The 27,070-nt window shown below is 47.4% G+C and overlaps 1 protein-coding gene across 1 annotated transcript in view; it reads left to right on the top strand.

The window, feature by feature from the left end:
• Nucleotides 1–27,070, top strand: part of LOC142579969 (arginine kinase-like) — a 35,451-nt gene that overhangs the window by 2,439 nt on the left and 5,942 nt on the right. The window contains exons 2-4 of the mRNA XM_075690661.1: nt 9,454–9,656; nt 18,690–18,913; nt 21,474–21,800. Coding sequence (XP_075546776.1) covers nt 9,454–9,656; nt 18,690–18,913; nt 21,474–21,800 — 754 coding nt within the window. The remainder of the gene's footprint in view (nt 1–9,453; nt 9,657–18,689; nt 18,914–21,473; nt 21,801–27,070) is intronic.

Genomic DNA, 27,070 nt, shown 5'->3' with positions numbered 1-27,070 from the left:
CAGCCCCGCTCTCGCTTTCCTACCAAAACAGACACAGTAAAACCACTAAAAGTTATTAGTCTTGCCACTTCCAAGCTACAATTTAGAGGCTATAAAGACTTAACGTCCCACCCGGTTGCGCCTGTTGAAGCACGGGGCGCGAGAGGACGCTCTGATTATCCTGCAAAACCAAGTGTACACGAAACACACCCGCGCACACGGAAAGAGAAAAAAAGAAAACTACCCAATTATTGTTTAAAGGCTAAAAAGTCAGCAAATCAAAAACAGAAGCAAGCTCAAAGCATGCACAAAAACATGATTTCGTCGCTGCCTCGGAGCCCTGAATAGCACGTCCATTCACCACAAGCTGTCAAGCTAACCAGCAGTATTTACCCTTATCACTCAGCGCTCGGTTAAGCAACGCCACCACGAGGAAAATCTAGGCAGCGTCGAGCGAGTCGGGAAAGACGAAAGGAGGCTAGCAGAGGAGGGTAGGTGGAGGCGCGCTGGGTTGAGCTCCTCTGACAGTTGCTACGCGTTCCGTGTGTGATACGAACGTGCCGGGTTCGTCTACTGATCAAGACGCCGAGCGCCGACCGAGAAGGACGGAGCAACGACGCAAGCGACGGCAGGCCGAGCGCGAGTTGACTGACCCCGAAATTGTCGCCAAGCGCCGGGCACGACCTAAACAAGTCCGGCAGAAGGCGTGGACTTGGCGTGACCAGAAGACCCCAGACGAGGAATGAGGAGAAGGGAAAACGATCAGCGTGAATAGTACATTACCAAATTGCTTGAAATAATAAACACTGTGCATTTCCTTGCAGTGCCTTACCGTCTTTCCTAATGTTCCGTACATTTTATAAAAATAGGAAACTGGCTGTAAGAGAAACAAAATAAAAATGAGCCTTGAAAAAAACACCACACTTACGCACAATCAAAGCATTTTTAAAGTATTCTACGCGCAATGAACAAAAGGGAATAGCCCCAATACGCTTGCGCACGTTCGCGAAGTGAAACATCACTGTAACGTTTCTACCTTATACCAGAGTCCTTCCATGTTTTTCTGGTCACGAAACTCCGCCGTCACGCTATGGGAGAGGTTCATATGCTGCCCAAAGGTGCCGCGACGCGGCGCCACTGTGCCACAGAGGGCATCGTTCGCGTACCGAAATGCGTGCGCAGTGCGAGGCGAGCTGACTTTTCGGGTACGTTCTGTGCATGTGCTGTGCTATTTTTCGAGTGTTGGGCTGTTTGGTTGAAGTGGTGGGGTGGGACAACGATGCCGAACACGTGTTGCGTGCCTGGGTGCCGTTCCGGCTACAAGGGCACGACCGAAAAGGTGTCGTTGTTCTGTTTACCTAATAACAAGGAGCAGCGCGAGAAATGGAAGCGGGCCATACCGCGGCAGGAAAGTGGCGGTTTTAATTTCGAATCGAAGTATACACGTGTGTGCGCGAAACACTTTGACGCCTCGGACATCGTCACTGCGTACAATTTCAACATCAACGGCGACGACGTGTCCCTGGAGCGTGAGAAGCCGACGCTGAACACATTTGCTTTATGCTTTGTTGCAACCTCAATTTGTGTTATACCAGGATAGAGTAGTTCACAGCAATAGCGCCCTTACCCCGACCATCTATGAAAGGTATAGCATTAGAATTCCTTTAAATGCAAGTGTTAAAACAGAATAATATGCATTGTTTTATTTTCCATTGTCCTTTAGTGTTGGCTAATGATGGGCTACAATTCTTCAATTGCACGTACTTTTAAGTCTATGAGCTGCTATGAGTAAGAAGGTTATTAGCACACTGTTAGCTACATTTGTATTGTGATTTGCTGAGCAAGTTTTGTCTGCATGTTTAAGTAACAGCTGAAGAAGTAGAAAGGTGGTATCTCTAACAAGCCATTTAAAAAAAATTGCTGTATTTGTGATGTGGCTACTTGTGTTCGTTTGAGAGTTCTTTAGCCGTGTGTTATGAAATGCTTATGCTTTACACTTTCTTGTTTATAGAAACAATCGACTATGCATTCTGTACTTATTGCCATTCGTTTGCTGGTGTTTGTTTCCTGCCTCCCAATTCATACCTCTCACTTTTGATCTTATTTCTTTATGCGTATTATATCAGTGTCATGCTTTTAACAAACTTCTTGCATTGTGAATGGTGGACCATTTGTGACCGGACGCCTCCGTGCTATCTGTATTTCGCTCCGCTTGTTTTACATGATAAATAAGTGATCGTGCTTGTATTTTGTTTTTGCACCAACACGTTTTATTTCTTTTCTTAATCGAATTATAAAGTTCTTTTTTCATTTTTCGACCATGATAAGAATATCAGGACCGGTGATTGCAACATTTTAACACATTGTAAATAGTTGCGAATTAAGAACCAAAATACCTAGTCTCGTCGTTTCTGCGTCGAAACCACGAGCAGTGAAGTGCTGGGCTTACTGACGCTTCTAAACGACTGCTTGCTAAGGCAATTGCCTAATTACAGCTAGTTTCAACTGTGCAGGTCCTAACACTTCAGGTTCGCCTTAATCCGTTGTTAAAAGCCGCACCGAAGGCATTTAGCAGGATGCGTTGTTGGGCAAGTTGGTTCATTGTAATAGGAAACATTGGTTGCGCTTTCTAGACAATCACATGTAAGAAGACAGGACAGGTCTGTCTGTCTGTCCTGTCTTCTTACATGTGATTGTCTAGGAAGACATTTAGTAGCGAAGTTCGTCTTGCATTAATTCTACCTAAATCTTATTCAGAAATGACATCGCTTCGCAAGAAATCTTAAGCGCATGGAGCAGCTCAGTTCCATTTTCTTTGTCATTAAGTATTCTACGGTAGCAGCCCTTTGCAATAGCAATTTCATTCTTTTGATCTCGCTATAAGATACTGCCCACAGAGTCCTTCTATGCCACAGTTTAACAGAAACTGAACAGCTGTGCTCGGCGAACAATCTGGCGCTATGCGCAACGGAGAATTGGCGCTTACTCCTCTGGTGATAAGTGGGACCACTGGCGTTTTGTTTCGAATGCGCGGTGTTTAATTTAAGGCAAATATTAAAAAGCGGAGCCCACCGAAGCGTTGAGGCGAACGGCGATGACGAAGAAATCCGGACCGGGACCGGGCGCCCGGCCGTGTACAGCGGACGCACTTCGACGGGGGCGAAATGCAAAACACCCGTTTATTTAAATTTAGGTGCATTTTAAAGGATCCCAGGTGGTCAAACCTAATCCCGAGTCGCCCACTACGGCGTGCCTTATAATCGTATCGCTGTTCTGGCTCTTAAAATTCTAGATCTTTCTTCTTTTTGGTCTGAGACCGCCGCAAGCTCCATGTTATGAGCGGCTTTTTTTTTTTTCGTCCCGTGCGCTCATATCATCGCAGAAGACACGCTCAGGCAGTAATTTAATTATATTCAATGTTAAAAATAGTTACGTGAAACTAAAGCGATCGTTGAGGAAGTTGAGAAAGCTAGAATACCGAGGCTGCCCCACACACAACCACAGCGGTAGCGGCGTTCGCATGCCCTCTCATGCACGGTTGCGCCTCTAGCGGCGGGCGCTGGCGCTATATGAAACTGAGGCGGCAGTTTCGTGACCAGAAAAAACATGGAAGGACTCTGCTTATACCTACGCAGGAATCATACTTGTGTTTTGACACCGTTAGTGACGTTACCTCGGGAACTATTGTGTTAGCATTATTGATCACTTCGCCCCCTTTTATTGTCCAAGTTTCACTCTCTAGCCTGTTTCTCGCGAAAGCACTAATCTTTGCCCTTATCACATCCGGTGTCTTAGCAAGAGTCCTTATGTCCGGTGATCTCTTCAACACGAGAAGAATGTAGACTTAGGAAAAACGCGGGAAACTTTCACATGAACAATCTTTCAGAATCCAAAAGTGTCTTGGTTGTGTTAACCTTATGTAAACATGGGTAAAAGTAAACCAATGAGCTTGTTAATAGTGCCCAAATTTTGACATTTTGTACTGGTTTAAACAGCTCGTTCTAGTTTCCCGAGTTGGTGCTTCATTGTACTGCTTTTCAGAGTGTCGTGCAATCACTCCTTAATTGCACCACACGCAAATACGCAACCGCAAGGAACAGGTTTCCAACGGATTTTCTGTGTCGGCACTCGCCAACGTCGTGAAGAACAGTGCGACGCTGGGGGCGACGCTCGCTCGAGGCAGAAGTCGGCCAATTCAACACCTCCCGGATATATTTATCTAGGACGTGTTCAAACACGCCAAACAACTTTTAGATGATGCGTCAAATCACAGCGCCGACGCTAGGAGTAGCTAGCAAAGCTTGACGTCGCGTGACGCCAACAGGCGCCGATGCTGTAATCCTGTCGAAAGCTTGTTCCTTGTGGTTGGGCCTCAAAGCGCCAAAAACAGTTGTGGAGCTTGGCGTTCCTAAACTACACAGGAGGTTATGAGGAACACCTTACTGGAGGACTTTGGATTTATTCTGACATAATGCGTCTCTTTGACTGGAACCTAAATATTCGGACACGAGCGTTCTCGCATTTCTTCCCCACCCAGACACGGCCGCTATGACCTTCAGCCTATGCCCTTATCGCCACCAGAACGCCTCAGCCACTGAGACTGAGCCACTGTGGAGGGCCGAGCAAACTCATTAACCATGCGTTTGCGCGGCTGGCAATCTTCGTGTCCACACTGGTGCATCCCGGTCAGGTCGTTGGCATCCCCGGAAGGGCAGTTATTAATATTTATCCATCGCGGTAGCATTCCTGTAGCGACAGCAATTTCGGCTGTTCGACGATTGCAAGAAGGATGATGCTGAAGCATGAGAATGCATTCTACTCAGCCGGGCGCTTGGGGCTGTTAGTGTGAGAGGCATTTTAAGCGCATGTAAAGACACTGCCGCGAACGTAAAACTATAACGCAAGCACACGTCAACACGAGGGCTCATTTCCAGGCTACAGTGAGCGCAACTGCTCGTCAACCACTTGTCCCTGCGTGCCTGTCACGTGTACCATGTATCTCCCGGAAGCGTCGCAGGTCGCAGGCGGAAGCCAATACGCATAACTGCAGACACCACGGTCACCAACCTTGAATGCGCGGTTCCCGGAACACGCGAATCTCGCCTTGTCATATCAACCTCTAAGGCAAAGCGGCACAAGGGCGCGTAACCGTGCACAAGGAGATGCATGTTTAAGGTTAGTGCGTGAAAATCAACTTGTTATTCCATACCAGTTCGCAAAATGTTGTGTACGTGTTGTTAACACGCAAAATGCCTTAGTTAACTTGGGGTCTGAGCACACATCGACGAACGGAGATCGACACTTGACTATTATCTGAGCCGTGCACGCATGCATCGTCACTTGCCTACAGCTGTGAGGTTTTGTCATTTCTCTGACTTTCATCTCTGCTTTGAGGTTTAAAAAGTTGTCTAGGTGGCTATTCGATCGCAGCATGAGCAAGTAGCACTGAGCCCTTGTTCGTTTTCGTCATTCTAGCTGACCAATGTAGGGACAATTTAGGGCTTATACAGGAGCCGGTGATTTATGGGAATTGGAACGGTTCACTGCTAAGTCGGAACAAAGATTAGAAGAAAAAGACGTTAAATTTGATGAAACCAGCGACTTTTGCAACCTCCTTCGGTCCTAATTGCTTTACTAGTGCCTTTGTAAACTTCTTTTATCTGTATCTCTTGTCTGACAAGGGTGGCTATTTCCGGCGCCAAAGCTGCGTGAAAAGCTTGAGGGCCACCGAATCAGCTGTCTGGAGCTAGCACATAATAGACAGTTTTAGCAGAGCGTTGCTTACGCTCGGCTCCGCACACATTTCACGCACCCCGCTTGCTGCTTAAGAGTGCATCGATTTCGCTTAACTAACAAGCGCGTCTCCCAGAGAACGCATCGACGTGCTCTCAGCTTGGCTGTAAAACGATTACGAAAGCAACTAGACGCACTGTGACGCGCCACTAAATCGGGTTTCTAGCGGAACGTGCTTCCACGTTCCGCTGCCGCTATGTACGCTGTGAGCACGCGCGTCAGTGTTCCCGGTGGCGTTCGGCTGAGCGGCTGCGTTCAAATTATGAATCACCGGTCTGAGCGGAGCGGACCACTCTGCTAAAACTCTCTAATTTTAGTCGGCGTGGGAAAATTTATCAGGACGTTGCACAAAACGATGGGCTGCCTCTTTGTCAGTGTAGTCGCCATCTTTCCTTCTTACAGCGCAACTGAATCACGTAGGTGACAAAGTAAACAATAAATCAAGTATCCGCTAAGAAATAATTATGTCGGGCCGAGATAACTCTCTCAGGATATCAGAGCGAAAGAAAAGCATTCCTTATGACGAGGATGTGCAGTGCTCCTTGGGCGCCCTCAGCCCAACGTAAATGTAACGGTTAAAATCATGTTCAGTCAGATCTCTGCCATAAATACTTCATCAAGATAGTTTCTTGCGATAGGTCACTCAGAAGCTGGGGTTGGGATTAGTTCGCAGTTGCGGACACGTGGTAGGGGGTTAACGCGGAGCGTGTTGCTGTATCAGTCGCAGTGAATCCAAAAGCGGTGGTCTGTCTATCTTGATGTGGTACAGGACGCCACGAAGCAGAGAGAGAGTGAACATTTGTAGATGCCAGCAATCACGGGGGCGGACGCAGCCTCCCTCCGCCTAGGATACGGCCGAGATCCCCTGGGTCTCAGCGGCTGCTTCGGCTAGCTGGACAGCCGAGACCTGGTCTCGCTGGCCTCAGCTAAGCAGCAGGGTCTCCCACTGCTGCCGGTTTTGAATTTTGCGGCCCTCGAAAGAAGCTGCCTTCAAGCATGCCCATAGAATATGTAACACATCTGCCGTACCCGTGCATAATTTAAATTGGTCTTTGCATTGCCCTGAATAGAACCTGATGCAGGCCGCCGGGTTAGGATGCATGCTTGTTTGCAGGAGGCGCCAGGCTACCGCCTGTTTCTTGATTACCTCGGGATGACCTGGTGGGTACCGGGTCCTTCCTAGCCGATAATAATTGGTGATTTCGTCGTAGCTGACCATGCCGTCTCCTGTCGTTCCCGGCTGGGCTGGCTCATTCGCTCGGCGAGTAGCTACTTTGTGAGCCGCCTCGCTGCCAGTGAGAGAGGAGCAGTGAAATTAGTAAATTATGGCACGACATGCGATGGACATTGCTCCTACTCAATTTTAGTACTTGGCTGCTAGCGAAGAAGAAGTTGCTTGCGATACCTTGAGCCGAAGAAGAAGAAGTCTCATGTTTCCTTCGGTGACCATCGACGGCTTCGGCGACTCTCACATGCAAACATCGCTGCCTCATGGCCCCCAAACCGAAGACATCGTCGGCAGTCCCACTTCCAGCGAGCTGACATCGCCGATTTTCTTTGCGTGGCTTGCCCGAGAACATTACCATGGATTTCGTCCAGCGATGGGGGCTTTGCTGCAGCACCTGCTTCGGGCATTGCTTCCGCTCGCCGGAGCCGGAAGCGAACACAAGGCACGTTTGTTCTTCATCTTTGACCTTTACGCGATGCATTGCTCGCGCTTTTATTTACGGTTTGCGACCCGCACCATCTGTTCTACCAACGTGACACGGCCGGAGACAGGGCTGCGCCATAACAGGAGGTCTTGCTGGAGCTTCAAGCTATGTATTTCCAAATCTTATGGATTAAACATCTGTTTTATCTGCTAGCTGTATGCTGAAGAAAAAAAGCGAGATTATTGTTACATATATAATATTTGCCTCCATCAGAGTTGCGCGTTCACTTTTTCCATGGTATGCATTTATGTAAAGCGGATTTATGGAAAGAAAAGGGTGGCGGGCTACGACTTCAGCAGTGTGCTGCAGGGCCAGACACCATGGGTGCTGCTCTAATGCTTGGCGTTGGTGACCGGCTCCAGCACATGAAAGGCTTAGGCACCGCTAGTATAGTCTACGATGAGTTGTAAATATTAGAATTTATGATGATCTTAAACAGAAATGTTGTTTTTAAGCTGTCTCAACGAGCTATTGCGGATTTTCAAGCTTTCTACAGATGTGTTGGTGCTCCGCACTGCCATTTTCGTAATCTAACGTTGAAGTTGCAACTCGGTGAGCACTGATTACAACTTCACGTTTTGCCCATTTGCAGCAGTTATTGCTTAGTAGTGTATTTGTACCCAAATAGGTCAGCAGTTTTCTCCCGGTCTAACTTTAGAGCGTGCTTATAAAGTCGAAGGCATTGATAGCGGTCTTAGTCAAACGCCAGCCCACTTGCAAAGGTTATCATAGGCGGTCATATTTCCTTGACTTCGGCTGCTGTGGCACGTCACTGTTTATTTCGCTCAATCCGTAAAACGCTAACACAGAAACCGCAACTCGCACACCACTAGCATAGCCTACTAAACTGCGCCGTCATTACGTTTGAGTGTATTCTGTGGACAGGAGAGCCAGGTGGGGGCGTGATTTCACCGAGTGTTTAAAAGAATGTTGTGACGCACAGTATGTGGCTTCGTGCCCCGCTGCAACACCACTATAGCCGACCTATACAAACTGACAGGGGCCTATACCTAAGCTTCCCACCATTTCTACGAATATAAGCATGACTGACAGAGTTCACCGTTTCTGGAACTCACTGATTGGTTGGAACGCAGAACATTATACTCGCCGGCTTTTAGGCGTTTCTATTAAAACGCCTCTACCTTGTGGACGTTTGTCTGAAATACTCGCCGTCGCTATAGTCCGAAGTCCTAGAAACCGACCGCGTTCATGCGCGCTTTTGACGACCGCTACACCACACTGAGGAAGTATTAGTGGTTAGATGCGTATTAAAATGTATTGTTGATACGATAACTGCAATATGTATTGCCTTTTACTTACAGTTACAGGGTGAAGAAGAATGGCCACTGAAGTTACCCGTGTTACATTTTTCATAATTAATCGTTTCATTCATGCTATGCATGAGGTTGCGGGTTCGAATTCCCACATAACCTTCGTAAAATTATCTTATAAAACATAGCAAAAGGCTTGTACGTATCCAGACTCAATAAAAGTTACAAACTTCCTGGGTAAACCTCCTGTCTCGTCTAAGGATAGCGTTTTTTCTCGTTGCGAAATGAATATCCCTCGTTGCAGTAACGGGTCTTGCAGCTTCATAGGATAACATTCACTGGAATCCTACAAAAGGATGTCAAACCTCCCCACAGGAATTTGTAAGCCTATCACGTAGAATATTCTGCGAGGACGCCAGCGTGTCCCGAAATAAGGCAGCCCCATTCAGTCCCTATAATCAAACCTTTTATTGGCTTCTTGTGGATGTTTCTGCATTAAAAAGTATCCTTGTGCCAAGTCTTTGAATGTAGCTGAGGCACCTTATGAGACCAATTCAGGCCCGTAGTCCGCTACGGCAGCTCGCTTAGGCCAAAGCTGAGTATTGGGAAGTTCACAACGCTCAGTCTAGCAGTCGATGGGTATAGTATGGCCATTCTATTCAACGTAATCTTCGCTTCTGGGCACCTCACTTTCGCAGAGTGGTGTCTTCTGAAAATGCCAGAGGACGTGGAAGCGTAGACAAGGCTACGTTATCCAAGCTGGAGGCAGGCTTCAAGAAGCTCCAAAATGCCAAGGACTGCAAGTCGCTTCTCAAGAAATACCTCACCAAGGAGGTCTTCGACAAGCTCAAGTACCGCAAAACGGCCATGGGCGCGACACTACTTGACGTAATACAGTCCGGTGAGTGCCCCTAGACGAAAAAGGCTCACACTTTTCTTCTAAAGGGTAGCTACGTCGATCTTAGTGGCTACAGCAAACTGTACTCCCTCCCAACAATTCTGTTCCGTGCCGAGTAATCTAAGCGTGGCGCCACCGAACTGGAATAATAATAATAATATTTGGGGCTTTACGTGCCAAAACCACTTTCTGATTATGAGGCACGCCGTAGTAGGGGACTCCTGAAATTTTGACCACCTGGGGTTCTTTAACGTGCACCTAAATCTAAGCACACGGGTGTTTTCGCATTTCGCCCCCATCGAAATGAGGCCGCCGTGGCCGGGATTCGATCCCGCGACCTCGTGCTCAGCAGCCCAACACCATAGCCACTGAGCAAGCACGGCGGGTACCGAACTGGAAGTAGAACTGGCTGCTATTGGCTACATATTTTCATTCCCTTACCTACTTCCCACGCCTATAAAAGGGCGTTATAAGGGTGTTAACAGCGGATGTAATTACAATACCATAAATAAACGCTTTTTTCGAGGCCATCATACGAGGGAGACTACCATTTCTTTACTGAACGGAGAGTGTGTCGCAGGAAATGTAACATAGTACCCGCGGCTGATCTACTACTACGAATCCCATTGCCTGAATGTTGCACAAACTCTCCTGGATGCCAGCTGCCTGTTCTTGCATTTGATTGCTGATGGTGACACGTAGCTATCGTCGCGAAACACTGATTGAGGCTGTGGATTTATCCTGCGTGGAATGCGACGTAGAGAGGGTGAAACACGATAAGTGATCCGCAGCCATCAGATATTTGAACGCGTTTATGCTGCTGTCGGACAACAACAGTACGGCGCATCCAGTGTGCACTGTTCCTTTCTATGCAACTCATAACGTCTCATTTACGATGAAAAAAGCAGGAAATCAGAATAATTAAGCAGACATGAACTCAGCAATTGCCCGCTTCCTTACCGTCTTTTCGCATTTCTTCCATGATGACCACCCACCAACTACATCACCTTCATATCCTACTGTAATGTTATCTACACTACGTTACACTTGCAGCCGTGGTGAAATGTACACGGTATTCAAAACGAAAAATGTGGCAGTCGGGAAAGGTCTGAGGGCCGTGTGATACTGAATTGACTCTTACAACACGCGAAACAGCAGCCTGTACAAACTTCTAGTAGGCATACATCAGCTTCTTGAACTCGCCTAAGTACATGGCGTTCGATATGGTATGTACCTCTGTAACAAGGAAAGTGCTTTTTCGCAAGATTATTCTTTTATTTCTTAATTTAACTTACAAAAAGCTCCACATACTTCATCTAGTTATCCTGCAGTGAAGTAAACCTCTTGGAAAAGCATAGAAATATCGAACCAACCTATCGCAGCTTATTTGACGTCTTTTAGCCGCGTGAAAACCGCTGGCGTCTGAAGGATTTCATTAAAACCCTGAATAGGACATAGTAAGAGGGAGCAAGGACATGACTGTAGGAGGTAAGGTTCAGCTCTGGAGCGGGCTAATTAACTCAGAAAGCATTCTGGAGCATGCGTTCTCGGATGATTTGTTATCGATGACACGCATGAACTGGTGCGTTATGATGAATTCAGTAGGGTGGGAGGTGGGGGTGGGGGGGGGGGCAAGAGGGAGGCCCACTGTCAGCTTTCTTTGTCTTGTTGACGTCTTCTCGTAATTTGGTTTGTGGTTGCCGCAATTTGCCTCAGTTATGGTTGTCTTATGTGGCATGAACTTCAGAAACAGAGCTTTTTCGGCTTCCCGGAAGACACTAGCCACAACTTTTCGAGCAGATTTTCCGGCCTCGAATTTTTTGCTTGTGGGTGACGACTTGCGCTTCCACTGCACTGAGTTCATTCTGGACTACGATCTTTGTGATAAACCAATGTGCCGTCACTATTCACAAAACCATGAAATAGAATTACCGGGTCACTGTGGAGCTGTTCCACCTTCTTGTGGCGCCACTGAAGCCGCCTAGCCTTCTGAAATGATGTCAACATTCTCAGACCCCACTTTACACCAGCCTTACACATGCCAAAGTTTTAATGAGCAATTCTCGAAAGGCAACCTACGCAGACACACACTTTCTAGGCTATTTTATCTATTTTATAAACGTTAATCCGTCCTATCTAGCGAAAACTACTTGTCTTTCGTGCACGTTTCTGCTGAAGCTCACCGAACAGGCCGTCCAGTATAACGGTCATCTTCAATGCAGGCTCTTCGCTATTTAATATGATTGTTCCAAAACATTGCTTTGTTTAAAGGCAGAGAATACATCATAAACTGTTGTCAGGTGTCTTTGGATCTCCTCTAGACTTATGTCTTCTTTAGTGCGAAATTTTATGACAGAGTCGTGGTCAAGATCAAGCATATGCTTACTTGCTGCGCCCGAGCTTTCTCCCAGTATCCTATTGCTTCAAACAACAAGCACGTTCTCAAACTCTGCTGTGCATAAGTAACTTCGAGATGCGCCTTAACATGCCGAGACTTGTTTCAACGTGCTGACTTGTCTTCTTGACACATATGTAGGTTAATTATTGAGCGCCTCTCGTACCTTTCCTTATTATCGCCAACCAACTGGGACTAGAAACTCGATCCTCCGTTGACGCCTACTTGCACTAAAGTGTTACACGGGCTCCTCAAGCTACTTATTTAGCTTTATAACCAGTCCTTGTCGAGCGAGAATTGGAAATTCAACTCCACCGAGTCTACAATAGCACTGCGCTTCCTCAACTGAACGCGAAGCTGCGCATCAATAATGCCCCTCGGCGAATCTCGCGCGAGCCCTTCAAGAAAAATCACTACCATGCAGTGCGTTGCACTAGACGGTAAGAATGCCTGACTACGAAAATTCAGCAATGGAAGCGCCGAGGCTCACTTGTTAATCGCAGTGATACTTCAGTTGAAGGCCTGTGCTGGCCTCTATACCTTCTGGAGGCGAAGTAGCGCTTGAAGACACCCTAAAAATATGAGTATATATTTTTATTACCGCACACAAGCCTTTTACTAATAAATGCTTATATCCATTTCTTTTTATTTCTTTTGTGTGTATCTTAGCATTTTACTACAAGTTCATACTCAATTTGTACTTAATGAATTAACAATTTGTGCATTGCTTTGGCTAACCATTTCACGGTTTTTCATTACCATGAGCTGCCGTTCAGAATCTTCTAAGAAGTATGGGCGCCGCTTTCAGGCTATGAGAGTTTTCGTGAGAAAAGCTTTATGACTGACAAGTTTTTGCTGTTCTTGTTGTTGTTTATTGTTTTTTGGGGGTAGCGGGGGTAGCGGGGGTAGGCATTGTAGAATTTTAGGCTTTACACAATTCAAATCCAATGATTTCCTACGCGTTGTAGGTCATGTTTCTTTTATTCAACAACCAGTTGCGAAGATAAGAATAGCAATCAGCCGGACATGCCGCAAGCAGTGTTTTTCTTTAACAGTCTTAAACAGCTGAAAGGACAGGATGAGACGCAAACACAAGGTAGGACAGTCTTGTGTCGTGTGTCGCCCCTTTATGGTACGTCTGCACTATAGCGCGAAAATTGCACCTCTCAGAAGGTTGTATTGGCAGCCTATGAGATGCAATGAATGCCTCTCGAGAACTATTTTTCAGAGGTTCCCCCTGCCGCGAAAGAAGGTCCACTGAAACTGATAGTTTCTTCTGGAGGGCAAGCCCGACGTGGAATAGTCAGCTGCGTCGTCTCCAAGGACTACAACGTGGACGCGTGAAAATTTATTACGATGCGTTCTCTCTTACTCTGTCTTGATTAATCTCTGAAACCGCACCAATGGCGTTGGGAAACCTGCGCAAATATTAGCGCTGTTCTCTCACTGCTGCGGCTGAAGTGCGCTGGCGAAAAGCGAAAAGAAGAACGAAGTAAGAAAACTTATAAACGTAAATATTCACCATTTGCTCACCTCAAACGCTCAAGTGTGACCTTAAAGTTCCCACCTGCATTAAATGGGACCACACCAAGCATATCGGACATATACGCCTTAATCAATGTCTTCATTATTCCCATCCAGTGTGAGCAGCTTACTTAAAATCAGTTGGCAATGTTGCAGTTTACTTGAAGGACAGCTGTTGAACGATCCAGATAGAGTAGGCCAAACTTATTTTTCATTTGTTTATTTATTTCTTTTATTTTACACCCGAAGCATAGTGTCAGTACGTCAGTGTGAATTCGCATCTTTACAAGTATTGTCCTGTAGCTGTACCTTCACGGGGGGGGGACAAAAATGTTCCCAAAGGCGGCTAAGTTGAGCTTTCTACTCCTTCAATATGCAACGTGGTCCTTCTTTATCAATAAATGATTAACTATCACGTAATAGATCTAACATTTTCACGTGAAAAAAAGACGTCGTAGAGTGGACAACCGACAGGCTTTCTTCGCTCATTCGTGTCAGTGTATGCTAGAACAATGTTTGCCTTTAGCCCAGCTTTTCCTTCTGATGCTCGTACAAGGCGTACCAGACGTTGTGAAACTTTTGGGTGAAAGTTGAAGTTCACGTGGCCTTCGATATTATTTCGCGCGCCCGGTCTCGGAGGCGATGGTGACAGTGCACAGGTGCAGAAACAACAGCGCGGCGTCGCCAGCCACCTGTATTTTGTTCTTTCTGGCTTAACGATATGCGTAACCAACAAGCACAATTAAGAACACATGGATTTTATTTGTACGTCCCTTCACGTGTTCTACTGTATCGTTTCTAAGTCGTCTTCTTCATCTCCTAAGCCATACCCCCACCCCCTACTACTCGCTAATGTCTAAAACTAGCAACGCCCCAAAAGAAGAAGTTTGTAACAGATGGGCCCCCCATGCGTACAAGTGGCCGCGATGAAGAGGGGGTCAGACAGAGGGGCTGATAATGGGAGCCAGTTTGATCCATGCAATAGCAACAGTATCTTCACGCCCATTGCGTAGAACCTTTGATGACGGAGAAAGGGCCGTCGTAGCGGTGCTGAAGAAAACGACGATGCGTGTCAACACGATAAAAATATGTGAGGATGCTTGCAAGTTTGAGGGTAGAAAAATGTCATGCTTGTTCGTGTGAGCAGAAGTTGGCGACGGATGGGTGTTATGCATGAAAATGTGTAGACGCTGGACGAAAGAGGATGGAAGTGAAACATTCGGCATAGATATGGGGTGGATGAGATCACCGGGCCAACTGAGTGTGCAGCAGTAAACCACCTCAACTACAGAACGCGCGAGTTCTGGTCGGTGTGTTGAGCGAAGGCCGAGAAGCACGATTTGGAGGTGCGACGCCCAATCCTCCACGTGAGGATGAGTGGCAAGTGGAGCTTTCAACTGTCGATAAAGCCTCTCGACAATGCCACTGGCTGCAGGACGGTAAGCAGTTGTGCCGATGCGCGCACAACCCAGAAGGGATGTTACAGACATGAAAAGTGCCGATTCAAACTGTCTGCCTCGATCAGTGGTCGCCATTGATGGCACACCAAAACGGCATTTCCAGTTAAACAGAGAAGTATCAGCTACTGTCTCCGCCGTTATGTCAGGCATTGGAGCTGCTCCAGGCGATCGTGTATTCCTATCAATAGATGTAATCAAATACGTATAACTACGTCATGGTGGCAAAGGGCCAACGATGTCCAAATAAATGGTGTCGAAACGTGCACCGGGGAGAGGGAATTAGCCCAAAGGAGGCTTGGTGTGTCGTTGCACCTTGAGACGTTGACACGCTGTACAAGTGCGCACCCAGCCGCCTATATCGGCGCGTATGCGTGGCCAATTATAACTTTGGGTGATAAGACGTATGGCTTGTATGCCTGGATGGCAGCTTGTGTGCGGTACATCAAAAAGAACACGACGAAGTGCAGGAACATAAATACGGGTAATATTAAGTGAAACGCTTCCCCAGTGTGCGACGTCGTGGTCGGGGAAGTTCGCTAGCTCCAAGCAAAATTGTGTAGAAGATCAGAGTGGTGGAAGTTCACTGCCGGATGCTTGAGCCGCCGCGAGTCAAAATATGCAAAGGTGTACAGAACTTGCCATGGCGCTGATGGTAATATGACTGAGAGCGTCCGCTGCCCTGTTGAGGCTGCCTTTGACGTGGCGTATGTTTGTCGTGAATTCAGCAATAAAAGCAAGAATGCTGGAGCTCTCTAGGAGGATGGGTGCCACTGCAGGAAGGTAAAGCCAAAACAAGTGGTTTTCGGCCGGTAAGAATTATAAATTGTAGCCCTTCCAGGAACTACCTGAAATGATTCGCCGGGAGCGTAAGCCGCGAAGAGCTCCCCTCCGAAAATACTGTATCGGCGTTCAGTGTCGTGAAACTTGCGCGGGAAGGAGGAGATGGGGGCACATGCACCATTTTCCACTGTTGAATAGCGGCTCCCACGGCTTCCGAAAAAGCGACCACCATACGGTCAGTGGTAGCGGTCTGTGAAGGGCGACGCAGGAGAGCGGCTTGTGATGTGCTTTCTTAAGGGCAGCGAAAGCTTGATCAACGACCGTGTCCCAAGGAAGTGCAGTAGACTCAGTTTTCGAAATGGAAAGGAGTGCTTCAAAGGCCCTACCAACTTTGAGCATGCAGCGAAGAAAGGGCGATAAAAACCGATGAGTCCGAGAAAACGTCTAAAACTACGTCTGGACTTTGGTGGCGGGTAGTGGATGATAGCCTGAACCTTGTCAGGCAGTGAAGTGATGCCGTGAATGCTGATGTAATGTCCGAGAAAAACAATCTCTGGAACACCAAATTGGCATTTGCCAACATTTATGACGAGGTCGTAATCACGAAGTCGAGTGAAAAGTTGACGTAGATATGCTTTGTGGGCTTCCGCATAGCTGCTGGCGACGAGAAGGTCATCTATGTAGGCGAAACGAAACAGTAAGCCTCTGGTGACTTTGTCTATAAAACGCTGAAAGGTTTGAGGTGTGTTGCGCAAACCGAAATACCTGCGTCAATACTCAAAAAGGCCAAGCGGGGATGTTATAGCAGTCTTTGGAATGTCTGCTGGCTCAACGGTGATCTGGTGATAAGCTTTCACAAGATCGATTTTCCAATATATTGTTGTGCCGGTTAAAAAGATAGTGCAGTCTAGAATGTTGGGTAGCGGGTATCGGTCGGGAATAGTGACTGCATTCAGTGTGCGATAATCACCACAGGGCTGCAAGTCATCGTTCTTCTTAAGCACCATGTTGCTGACGACCACGAGCTTGATGACAAATGAATTGTTTTTAGTTGGAACATGTGATCGAATTCATTGCGTGCAACTGGGAGGTTTATCAGGACCGAGTTGGCGATGGCGGCAGTGAACGGGCGGCCCGCCCGTTCACTGCCGCCCCCGCCAGCTCGGTAACAATTTTAATGGGTTACAGTGTGTTTAGGGGTTTTGTCCATCGAAGACTGTGTAGTAATCACCGGAAACTCGTTGAGTAGAGCTGAATATGGTGAGGTAGGCAGTTTGATGATAGTACGGTTGAGAGCAGTAGCGTGCAAAAGAAAACCGTTGGCTGACAGACCAGTGATGGTATCCACCAGGCGACAGCGGCTCATGTCCACGAGCAGAGGAAAATAGCTCAATAAATCAGCCCTTAAGATGGCATAGCGACGTCTGCTATCCAAAATAGCCATGGCAACCTTCTCTGAAGACCAAGATAGAGGGTGAGAGACTTGTGCCCGTAAGTTGCGATAACGGAAGAGTTCATAGCTTGTAGGGGGCTTGTCTGCGCGGAGACGCCGGTCAGCTTTGGATGCAGTAATTATGCTGACCTCCGCACCAGTGTCTGCCAACAAAGGTAGTCCTGTGGTTCGGTTGGTTATATGGAAAAGGTGCCTTGACATATGGCCATGACCAACCGCCGCTTCTATTGGTGCCATGAACAGGGTAAGAAACTGCGTGACGATAAACTGCGCTCAGGTTGTTGACACGGTCGTTGCATAGAAGGCGACGGGAGAATCTGATAAGTTAGATAGGGCCGGCCATTGAAGTTGCATGTGTTGTGTAATTCCTAACGCGAGTCGGCGACTTCAGATGCGATCTCTTTTACTGTGTCCCTAAGGGAGTCCCCTTCAGGAAGGGAAGAGCTACTGACATGAAGTGGCGTCCATCGTATCGTCGTCCAGTTAGGCGAGTTCCGACAAGGGCTTATGCTCAGCTGTGATGAAAGTCATGCGCACGTTGGCGGTAAGACGTTGTAGAAACACTCATGTAATACGGCCGTGTCCAGGGAGCCTAGTTGGTTCAGGTGACGTAAAAACTGAGATGGACGTCCGTCACCGAGTTCTTCGTTGTTCAGGAGCTGCTGAATACGCCTATGCGCAGGCGGGACGAGATGGCGAAGAAGAGTCTGTTTGACTATCGTATATGGTATTTCCTGATGTGGCTGGACGAGGATGTCGCGTATCTCGGCCATGGCCTGTAGCGGCAAAGCTTCGAGCAGGAGTTCATATTTGCGAAATTTCGACGTGACGCGACGACCGGGGAACTTATTCTCAGCTTGTACGAACCGTAACGTGGGATCGGCGAGCCATAGTTGTAGTAGCGTAACTCTAGCTGCAGCATCTATAACACACGTAGAAGGTACCTGATCGGTTGCAGAGGTAGTAGGAACGGAGTTGAGGTCGTCTGGAGTCTGGATTTGATCAATTGAAGGTCGCGTTTATAGTCCGTGTTACCAATAACTGTGGAACCAGTAAGCACAGTTAAAAGCAGAGTGATTTTATTTGTACGTCCCTTCACTTGATTTACTCCACCGTTTCTAACTACTCTACCTGAACTCATAAGCCCTGCACCACTACTCGCTAATGTCTAAAACCAGCGACGCTTCAGAAGAAGGAAAGCTTGCCACAGATCTACCGCTCGCAGCAAAACCGACCTGTTTGGTTCTTAGTTTGCTCAGTCAGCCAATCCATGCGCCACAAGAAATTCAGTTGCCACATAATGTAAAATGTACCACATAAGTGCATTGGTGTATACGTGGCAGGATAGAAGCTGCATAACAGCACCTTGGCGTTTCTTTGTAGTGTTCCATGAAATTGACGCAGACTTGTTCGACCCGTCGCAGGTGTGGAGAACCTCGACAGCGGCGTGGGCGTGTACGCACCAGACGCCGAGTCTTACCGCGTGTTCGCCGACCTGTTCGATCCGGTCATCGAGGACTACCACAAATTTAAGCCCACCGACCGGCATCCGCCCACAAATTTCGGCGACCTCAGCACGCTCAGGAACGTCGACCCGACTAATGACTTCGTCGTGTCCACTCGTATTCGATGCGCCCGTTCTCTCGAGGTGAGTGCCAGCGCCTCTTCGTGCTTCGGTTCTGACATATGCAGCTGCAACGCAACCTTTGGAATTTAAACGATTCTAAGCTTCTTTTAGTTAGCAAGGTAGCCGCGGTGGTGGGTGACATGGGTGCAGCCTCGTCTCTTCTAGATACCTGCGTCACGAGGACAGAGGCGATGCAAGACGCTTGTCCGGCGAAGACTGTTGAGAGGTGAATGCAGAGAGAAGTAAGACATATCAATGCATCGAAGGTGTCTATGCCCGCTTAGTATCACAGAGGCACATAACCCTCCTAGGTCGTTGCCAAATGATTGGCACATAATCACTCGCATACGCACGCTGTACATACAAAGTAGCTCAAGTAGTCATCTATTCAGGTACATAACGAGTGGCCGAAGCTGTGATCTATTTGGGTACAACCTCCGTAGTCCAGGTTGTCTGTTCCACACGACAGTGCCCTCAAAGTGGGGGAACAGAGAGAGCTTCGCTAGGGAATCACGCAGGTCCATTCAGATCGAGTTTTGTAATGCACGTGAAAGTGCATCTGCTCTCTGCTCTCGAGCGCGATCAAGTGGGGTCTGAAAGCAGGGGGCGTCGGAGTTCTTCCTTAAAGGGGCCCCTCACCAGGTCTGGCCATTTTGAACTAACAAACGCAGAGCATACACTGCGCCATAACAATCGCGCCTGCAATGTATTAGATCGCTACGCGCCGCGGGAAGAACTGAAATTTCGATCCGAACGCCGTTTCCCTCTTCACTCGCAGCCACCGCGCTCCAAGCCTTACGGTGACGTTAATCGCGCCCCTGCGCCTACGCAATCGCGTCCGCGGCGTGACGTCGCTCGTGGTGACACGTGACTTCGAGAATATCCGCTATCTGTGCGATCTGTTGCTTAAATTCACGAATTGAAGTTTAGAGAAATGATAGAACACACAAACGTGTGTTTTTGTTTTGTTTTACTTCGCACTGAATCACGAGAAATGTACTTCGGCTTCGGCTGCTTGTACTCACGGACATGGGGTGCCGTGCGTAGGTACCGAAACGATGACATTTTCTACCGTATTCCAGCGCCGTGATCACGCTCTGCGATCCTCTTGTTCTGCCTCAGTATTTGTGTAGCACTGAATTATACCGCTACTCTTGTTTCCTTGTGCACAGCATGCAAAATCGTGCGCTGCGCGAACGAGACAGCTCGCGCGCGACACCGTCGGCGAAAGTGCGAAGCGCCGAAAGAAAGCGAGTAGCAAAAAAAAAATGAGGGCGCGGCCTGTGACGTATGCGTCACGCGGTCCCCGAGGTTCGGTATGGGAGAGCGCAGGGAAGGAATTTTGCTTGCGAAGGCTAAACAGGGCGAGTGGAGAGGGAGTCTCGCTGTGCAGTGGAGCCCGCCTGCTAAAACCATGGGTTCGCGTCACTGAAGTATCTCGTCTATTAATGAGCCGACTTGAAAAATTTCGAACCCACTACCTTTGGTGTTAATAAAGGCGAAGAGAATCAGGCATAAATAATTAAGACAGTTAATTAAGGCACTCGAACCCACGACCTTTGGTGCAAGACGGAACCCCATATTTCGGTGTTAATTAGAGCACAGTGAAGAAATTTCAGTTAATTAAGGTATACGTAATTAAGGCACTCGAACCAACGACGTTTGGTGGGAGAAAACAATAGGGAGTAACAATGCCTTAGAATGAAAATATGAAGTCACATAATCAATGCCTCGTGAGCAGGCGGGCTTTTGTCGTTATCCTTTTTTGCGGATGCTATAGTGAGTGTCAACTTTTGACTTAACTAGCGGCAGACTCCCTGTAGCGGTACCTTCTGGTCACGGCGTTTTCCAGGGCCAAATATTCTTTTAAATACTTGCGACACCGCCTCCTCGCTTTATCTGCTAAGACCGTGCGTGCACTTTAAACTGCTAAGACCGTGCACTTTAAAGGTCTATCAAATTCCTGGCGCTCTTACCAGCAAGTGCGGGCTCGAGCTGTGACAATGCGCTTCATAGGAGTGTAGATAGTAGGTGCCAGGCTCTACCAACCACGTTCCATCTGCGAACAAGAACTGATGATTGCACACTTGCCAAAAGCAAAAGCCGGCAACCACTCTAGACTCACATATTCTTTTGGAAAGTTGGCCGAGCGTACCTGGCGCGTTCGTGACAGTCTGATCTCGACACTGTGCACGTAGCCAGCGAAGAATTTTGTCAGAACGAACATTCTCTTTTCTCAGAAACTCGATTACGAATCGCCGTAACACAGCCCCGAGCGCAAAGGTCGTTGCCATTATAGCTAGGACTGTTCCGACAGTGTCTAACGCGCTTTGTTTCAATATAAATAGCGAAGTATAATGTTATACATTTCGTAAACATTTACAGTGCTGATCTTATTTCTCTACTATTATAGGTGGAAAGAACAGTCAACCTTGAAAAGGCCCTTACAGAGGCATTAAAGTTCGAAGCAAGCGTTATTCCCCTTTCTGGTACCATCCGACTTTGCGCAAACGCGATCACCTGCAGTTGTTCGGCAGAAGGGCGTGTTAATGTACTTTTCTTTTATGTGGACCTTTTGCAGGGCTATCCGTTCAACCCTTGCCTGACCGAGTCTCAGTACAGGGAAATGGAGAAAAGAGTAGTGTCGACACTCACGTCTCTGGAGGGCGAGCTGAGCGGCACCTACTACCCTCTCACAGGCATGGACAAGAAGGTTCAGCAGCAGCTCATCGACGACCACTTTCTCTTCAAGGAGGGCGACCGGTTCCTGCAGGCGGCCAACTCGTGCCGCTTCTGGCCCACCGGTCGAGGCATCTTCCACAACGACGCCAAGACCTTCCTGGTGTGGTGCAACGAGGAGGACCACCTGCGAATCATCTCCATGCAGAAGGGCGGCAACATCAAGGAAGTATGTTGTGCCTTGTGTTCTTTTCTGCCTCGTTGCACTTCTCGCTCGATAGCAGTCAGCATGAAGCAATCTCAGGCAAATCTTCCACTGATTTGCGTGCACCGACGCGACACAGACAACCAAGCCATCCCAAATGTGCTGATTTCCTTTTACGAAATCTCGATGAAAGAGACCGGCCTTGTAAATTGATTAAATTCGCACTTCAATTTTGTATTCAAGCATGGCTTAAAGTCTATCGCTTTTGTCGTGAATGATGCACAAACCTACAATCGCTTGCTTTGAAGACGCAAGTTGAGAACTGGATGCCTCAAACCAGCGACTATGAGTAGGCAGCACCAGTACGCATCTTCGCGTTGCAGACGAGAGCGAACCAAGTCTGACCGAATCCTGTGCTTCCTGTTTGTCTAATCTTGTCACGCCATCTAATCATCTACCACTCCGATTGTGTCTTCCCTCCCGCATAGCTTTCTTTTCGAATATAAAGAAAATTGAAAATGAATCCCGAGGTAGAATCCTGCTTCCAAGCTACCTGTAAAGGTTTGGAGGACGTGCTTAATATATCAATAAATATGTTTAATACTGCTTATAAGGAGAGGATATTTATTCAGTTCTATGTTTAGTACCTTCGCTATCCAAACTCAGCAAGTTGTCTTCAATTTAATTGGAATTCAGATGTTTCTATGCAAGACGTATTGAGGGCAAAGTAATGCTACGAGGCTCAATTTCACAGAGCCCTGGAACCGAATCAAATAAAGAACCTCGGGCTCACTAGAAAACAACTCAACTCAGGAAAGGACCTGCTGCACATCCTTAAAATGAATCCGCATTTTTTTGTTTTTTTGTTTTTTTGTTTTTTTTTTTTTTTTTTTTTGCTGTGTGCAGTCCTATCAGGACGAATGTTTCAGTTTTTTCAGTCAACGTCCTGAACCTGTTCAAACTAACAAGTTTTGTTACACGTGCTGTTGACAACTTTCACGTGATATTGAAACAAAATGGCTAGTGATACTGCATTTTCCCACCACTTGGTGACGAGCACCTAAAGAAATGCGTTGTCTTTCGCCAACCTGCACAGTGAAAGAATTTACCGGCTACAACAGCAATACCTTCAAATCGTTTATGTCGAACTCAGTTGAACTCCACAACAGTTCAGTGGCAACCGCGTTGCACTGCTGAGCTCTCCCGCCTGTGGCAGCCGCATTCCAATGGATGCGGAACGCAAAAATACTTGTGTACCCAGCATCGGGCGCACGTCCCACGCTAAGGCGTGCCTCATCATCAGGTCGTTGTTTTCGCGCGTAGAACACCGAAATTTGTTAAGCTTTATGCAAATAATTTTACGAAGTCTTCAGCCGCTTTTAAATAGTGGTACACCTAGAGAAGTCTTGTATTCACGTAGTTCAACAGCGAGAGAGCGAGAGAGAATAAGCTTTATTTGCTCCACAGTGCCTGTGGATGTGTCCTTAAAGCAGGACTTACAGTGCCTTAGCTGCCCATTTGGCGCGTTCCACCAGCCAAATCTAGTCTTTCGATCCCAGCTAGACAGGGCTGCCTCCCCCGGCTCCGGCGTGGCGTTGTGTATGATGGGTTGTGCCTTTATATTCTTGCAAGCCCATGCTGTATGGTGTAAAGTTTGTTTCTGACCGCACCAGGGACAAGTGTTTTTGTATACGATTGGATGTATCTAATCGTAAGTAGACATGGATATCGACCTGTTTGTAGCTACCGCCAGAATACGATCTGTGTGTGTGTGCGCGCGCGCTATATTGGTACGAGCCGAATAGTGCATTCACCTCGAGTTTGTTGCATTTTTTCGCGCGACACCGTTAAGGGTTTCGTGTCGCAGAAAATTCGGTGTCGGCGTCCAGCGCCGGCGTTGGCGCCCCATGAGCGAAAATTGCCGTGTATATCTAGGTACACGTATATGCCACGCCTTGCTTTATGACATGCGGTATATGCGGGTTGTATTGCACTTGAAAAATTGGTGTAGCAACGAGGCACAAAGAACGCTTGCACAAGGAAAAGGCGTCAGACATGGACGGACGCTGGACTTTTAATTGGACTTTATTGGAATTCACATTGCCGCATTTAACTGCATCATTAAGACGTTGCATGCGGACGGATGCTGGACTTCCAATTGTACTTTATTGGAATTTACCTTGCCTCACATAACCACATCATTGTCACACCATTCTATCACTAAAGTTGCTCATACCTTGTCTTACATTCTTGACATAGCTATTCCTGGGAATTTTGAGGCTGTCAGCCCAAAAACAAATGTCATGAAACAAAGCACCTACAGCGCATGCCTTTTGTGTTAAACCTTCTGAGACTGAAATATTAACTGTGCGAAACAATAACAGAAACCTCAAAATGGAGTAATCTTTTGACGCCCCTGTGCACGATCTCCGGTATCGGCGCACGCAAGAGGCCACGTTCCTACCAGAATGCTCGCCTTCGGGAATCGCGTCCATCACCGGAGTTTCCCGGTAAACAATACTGTTCATAAGCCGCAGTTGCCAGGAAGCGTAAAAAGCAGTCCGGGAGTTTTGAATGCTATGGCGTTCCACTCTTAAAGCCGAAGCTTAAGCGTCCACCAAATTTTAACGCAAGTAGCATAGAGAAAGAAAAAGACTAAGAGCGGTCACTCCGAGAAATCTGTCCTCAGGAACTACGTCACGGCTACGTAACGAACTAATGCTCTCATCAAACGCCAGGGGACGCAGGCGCAAAAAAAGAAAATGTTGTAATGAATTCTGCTCAATCGCTTTACAAAATAATAATTATACACCCAAATTTGGCGTGTTTCTGATACATAAAAACAGACTTTATCGAAGACACCTTCCGGGCTTTTTGTTCTTCATTCGTACTGCCATCAACACCAATCACCATTCGTCCATCGAGAAGAAATCAACGACACCAGCGGCGTGCCAGCGGGAACGTCTCGTGAACGTCGGCTGCGGCGGTGTGCTTGTGTGTGAGAAAGGTGAGTCACGTTTTTAAGCGAAGCTTGGAGTAATTGACTTGTGAGCGCGACGAGGTTCGCTAAAAAAATGCAGTTTGCGGCTCTATATGAGGCGGCTAGACGCGAACAATGCGAAAAGCATGCCCCCTCAAGAAACGCGTAGCAAGACGGCTGTTCTAGCTGTACTTCCTTGCTACCCCCACCGAGAACGGCATAATCTTTGTTGGTTGCGTTCCGTGAAAATAATCAAACGACGCGAAGCTGCCATTAACTTGCACCGGTTCACGGCTGTGCACTGCACTGCGACTCGCAGCTTGTCAGACTCCATCGAGACGCTGCGTCTCGGTCTGCGAGGGTAAACCGTTCTTGCCCAGCACTGTTTGCGATAACCGCGGTATCGGCGTTCCATTGAAATAGTTCGTGTTGGCGGATTAAAAATGATCTGCTGGACAACGCTTAAGGTGAATATCATGAATTGCACATTTCAGGAAAATTCCGGTTTCGAGAAAATTGAATTCCTAAACCGCGTTTAAATGATCGCGTCACGGTTGACGGTCTTTTCGTTGGCCCGTTCTAGAGGCTGACGAACGCTGGAAAGAACATAAAAGACGCCACGCTGATTCAGACCGAAAACGGAGTTACGGGGACGGGCGCTACCTAAATAAAGAAAGCAGGACGTTAGGCACGCTGTAGCCAAGTTTTACTTGCTCGTTTCCCTTATAGAGTAAGGGCTCCTGAATATTTTAACGATATTGCTTGCAAACAATGGCATGTGACATAAACAGCGAGCATAGCTTATTGCATTTGGTACTTTAGCGAGGTGTGTATCTACGGCGCACGGGCGGACGCTGGTGTATGCGTCCGTGCGGATTGTTTATACAGAAAAGTAACGGTGTGGAAAAGTCACCAATGCCTACTGCATGTACTTATTGCGGCGGCCGTGTTAAGTACTGCGCATTCTAGTAATTTTCGGTTCCTTATCATTTTTTCGTGGCGAAGACATTGCACAACGTATTGTCGCGTAGGCGTGGCGTGGCGCGCATTTGAACAGAGGCCTCGTATTTGGACGCTTCGAATGTATCTTCATCACGCTTATGTGAACTGCTATTTTGCCTACCAATATACTCCTTATACTGAGTACGTACAGGGGTGTCCAAAACTTCACAGGCCGCGATGCCCTCCATGGGATTAAATAGGATAGCGGCCTGGGAACTTTTGAACACCCCTGTACGAGGTATTAACATTTATCCTTGTAAGACCGGGTTATATGGGTCAGAGGTCAGGATGTGTCGGTGGTTTTATATGGTGCATCGGTTCGCTATTCATTCAAAGCGGTTTCCTGGTACAGTTATGACGTGTACATATGTTTTTAGTAATTAATGAAGCGTGCACTTATTGATATTTTCAGACCTTGCTGATGCCATGCCGTCCGGCGGTCCAAGCTACGGCTGCTACTGCTGTGTGTCGTGGTGCTTTGACAACGGCAGAACCCAGAAGAAGCCTATCTTGAATTGGAATAAAAACATTGCGGAAAATCTGTCTCTTTGATACATATGAGCGCTTGTACCAAAACACAGAAGACAAGCGCGATGGATAAAGCCGTAGTGAGTTATGATTACCTCGATCTTCATCTGTTACAACTTAATCGAAATAAAAATTGCGTCACTACCTCAATTTACATCAAATATTGAACTAGACAAACGAGTGAATCGCTAAATCAAAGCGACAAATAAAAGCGTTGACGAAAAGTGGTCTGAAATGACAAGCTTCCGCGACAGCCCAACGTCGGTTACGAGGGGTAATCCAAATTTCGCGCCAGCGAAACCGAAACACGAAGTGCAGGCCAGTTGCTCTCATCAACCGCCAGGCGCGCTAGGTTCGATTGGGCCGCTGGGGGTGTATGGGAGTGTCCGCTCTTAACTTTTTTTTCTTTCTCTATGCAAGTAGCCCGTGTCGGACGTCGCCTCGACAAAAAAAAAATTCGCACCAAATTTTGAATCACGCATACTCAGCCACTTCCCTACCACCAAAGTTCGTCATACCTTGTCTTTCATTTTTTATAAGGCTATTCCTCAGAATTTCGAGAGCGGCAGTTGACAACAAATGTAATGGAAAAGAAACACCGACAGCGCATGTCCTTTATGTTAGCTCTTGTCAGGCTGAAATATTAAAAGTGCGTAACAATAACAGGAATCGACCTACGGAAGAGGCCGCGTTTCTACCAGAAAGGTCGCCTTTGTGCTTAGCGTTCGCAGCCACCATTTCCCGGTAAACATTACGGTTACATAAGCTACAGCTGCCGGGAAGC

Source organism: Dermacentor variabilis, chromosome 4, assembly GCF_050947875.1.
Source record: "Dermacentor variabilis isolate Ectoservices chromosome 4, ASM5094787v1, whole genome shotgun sequence".
Classification (NCBI taxonomy): Eukaryota; Metazoa; Arthropoda; class Arachnida; order Ixodida; family Ixodidae; genus Dermacentor; species Dermacentor variabilis.
Note: the sequence above shows the minus strand (reverse complement) of the source record. Positions and strands in the feature narration are given on the sequence as shown.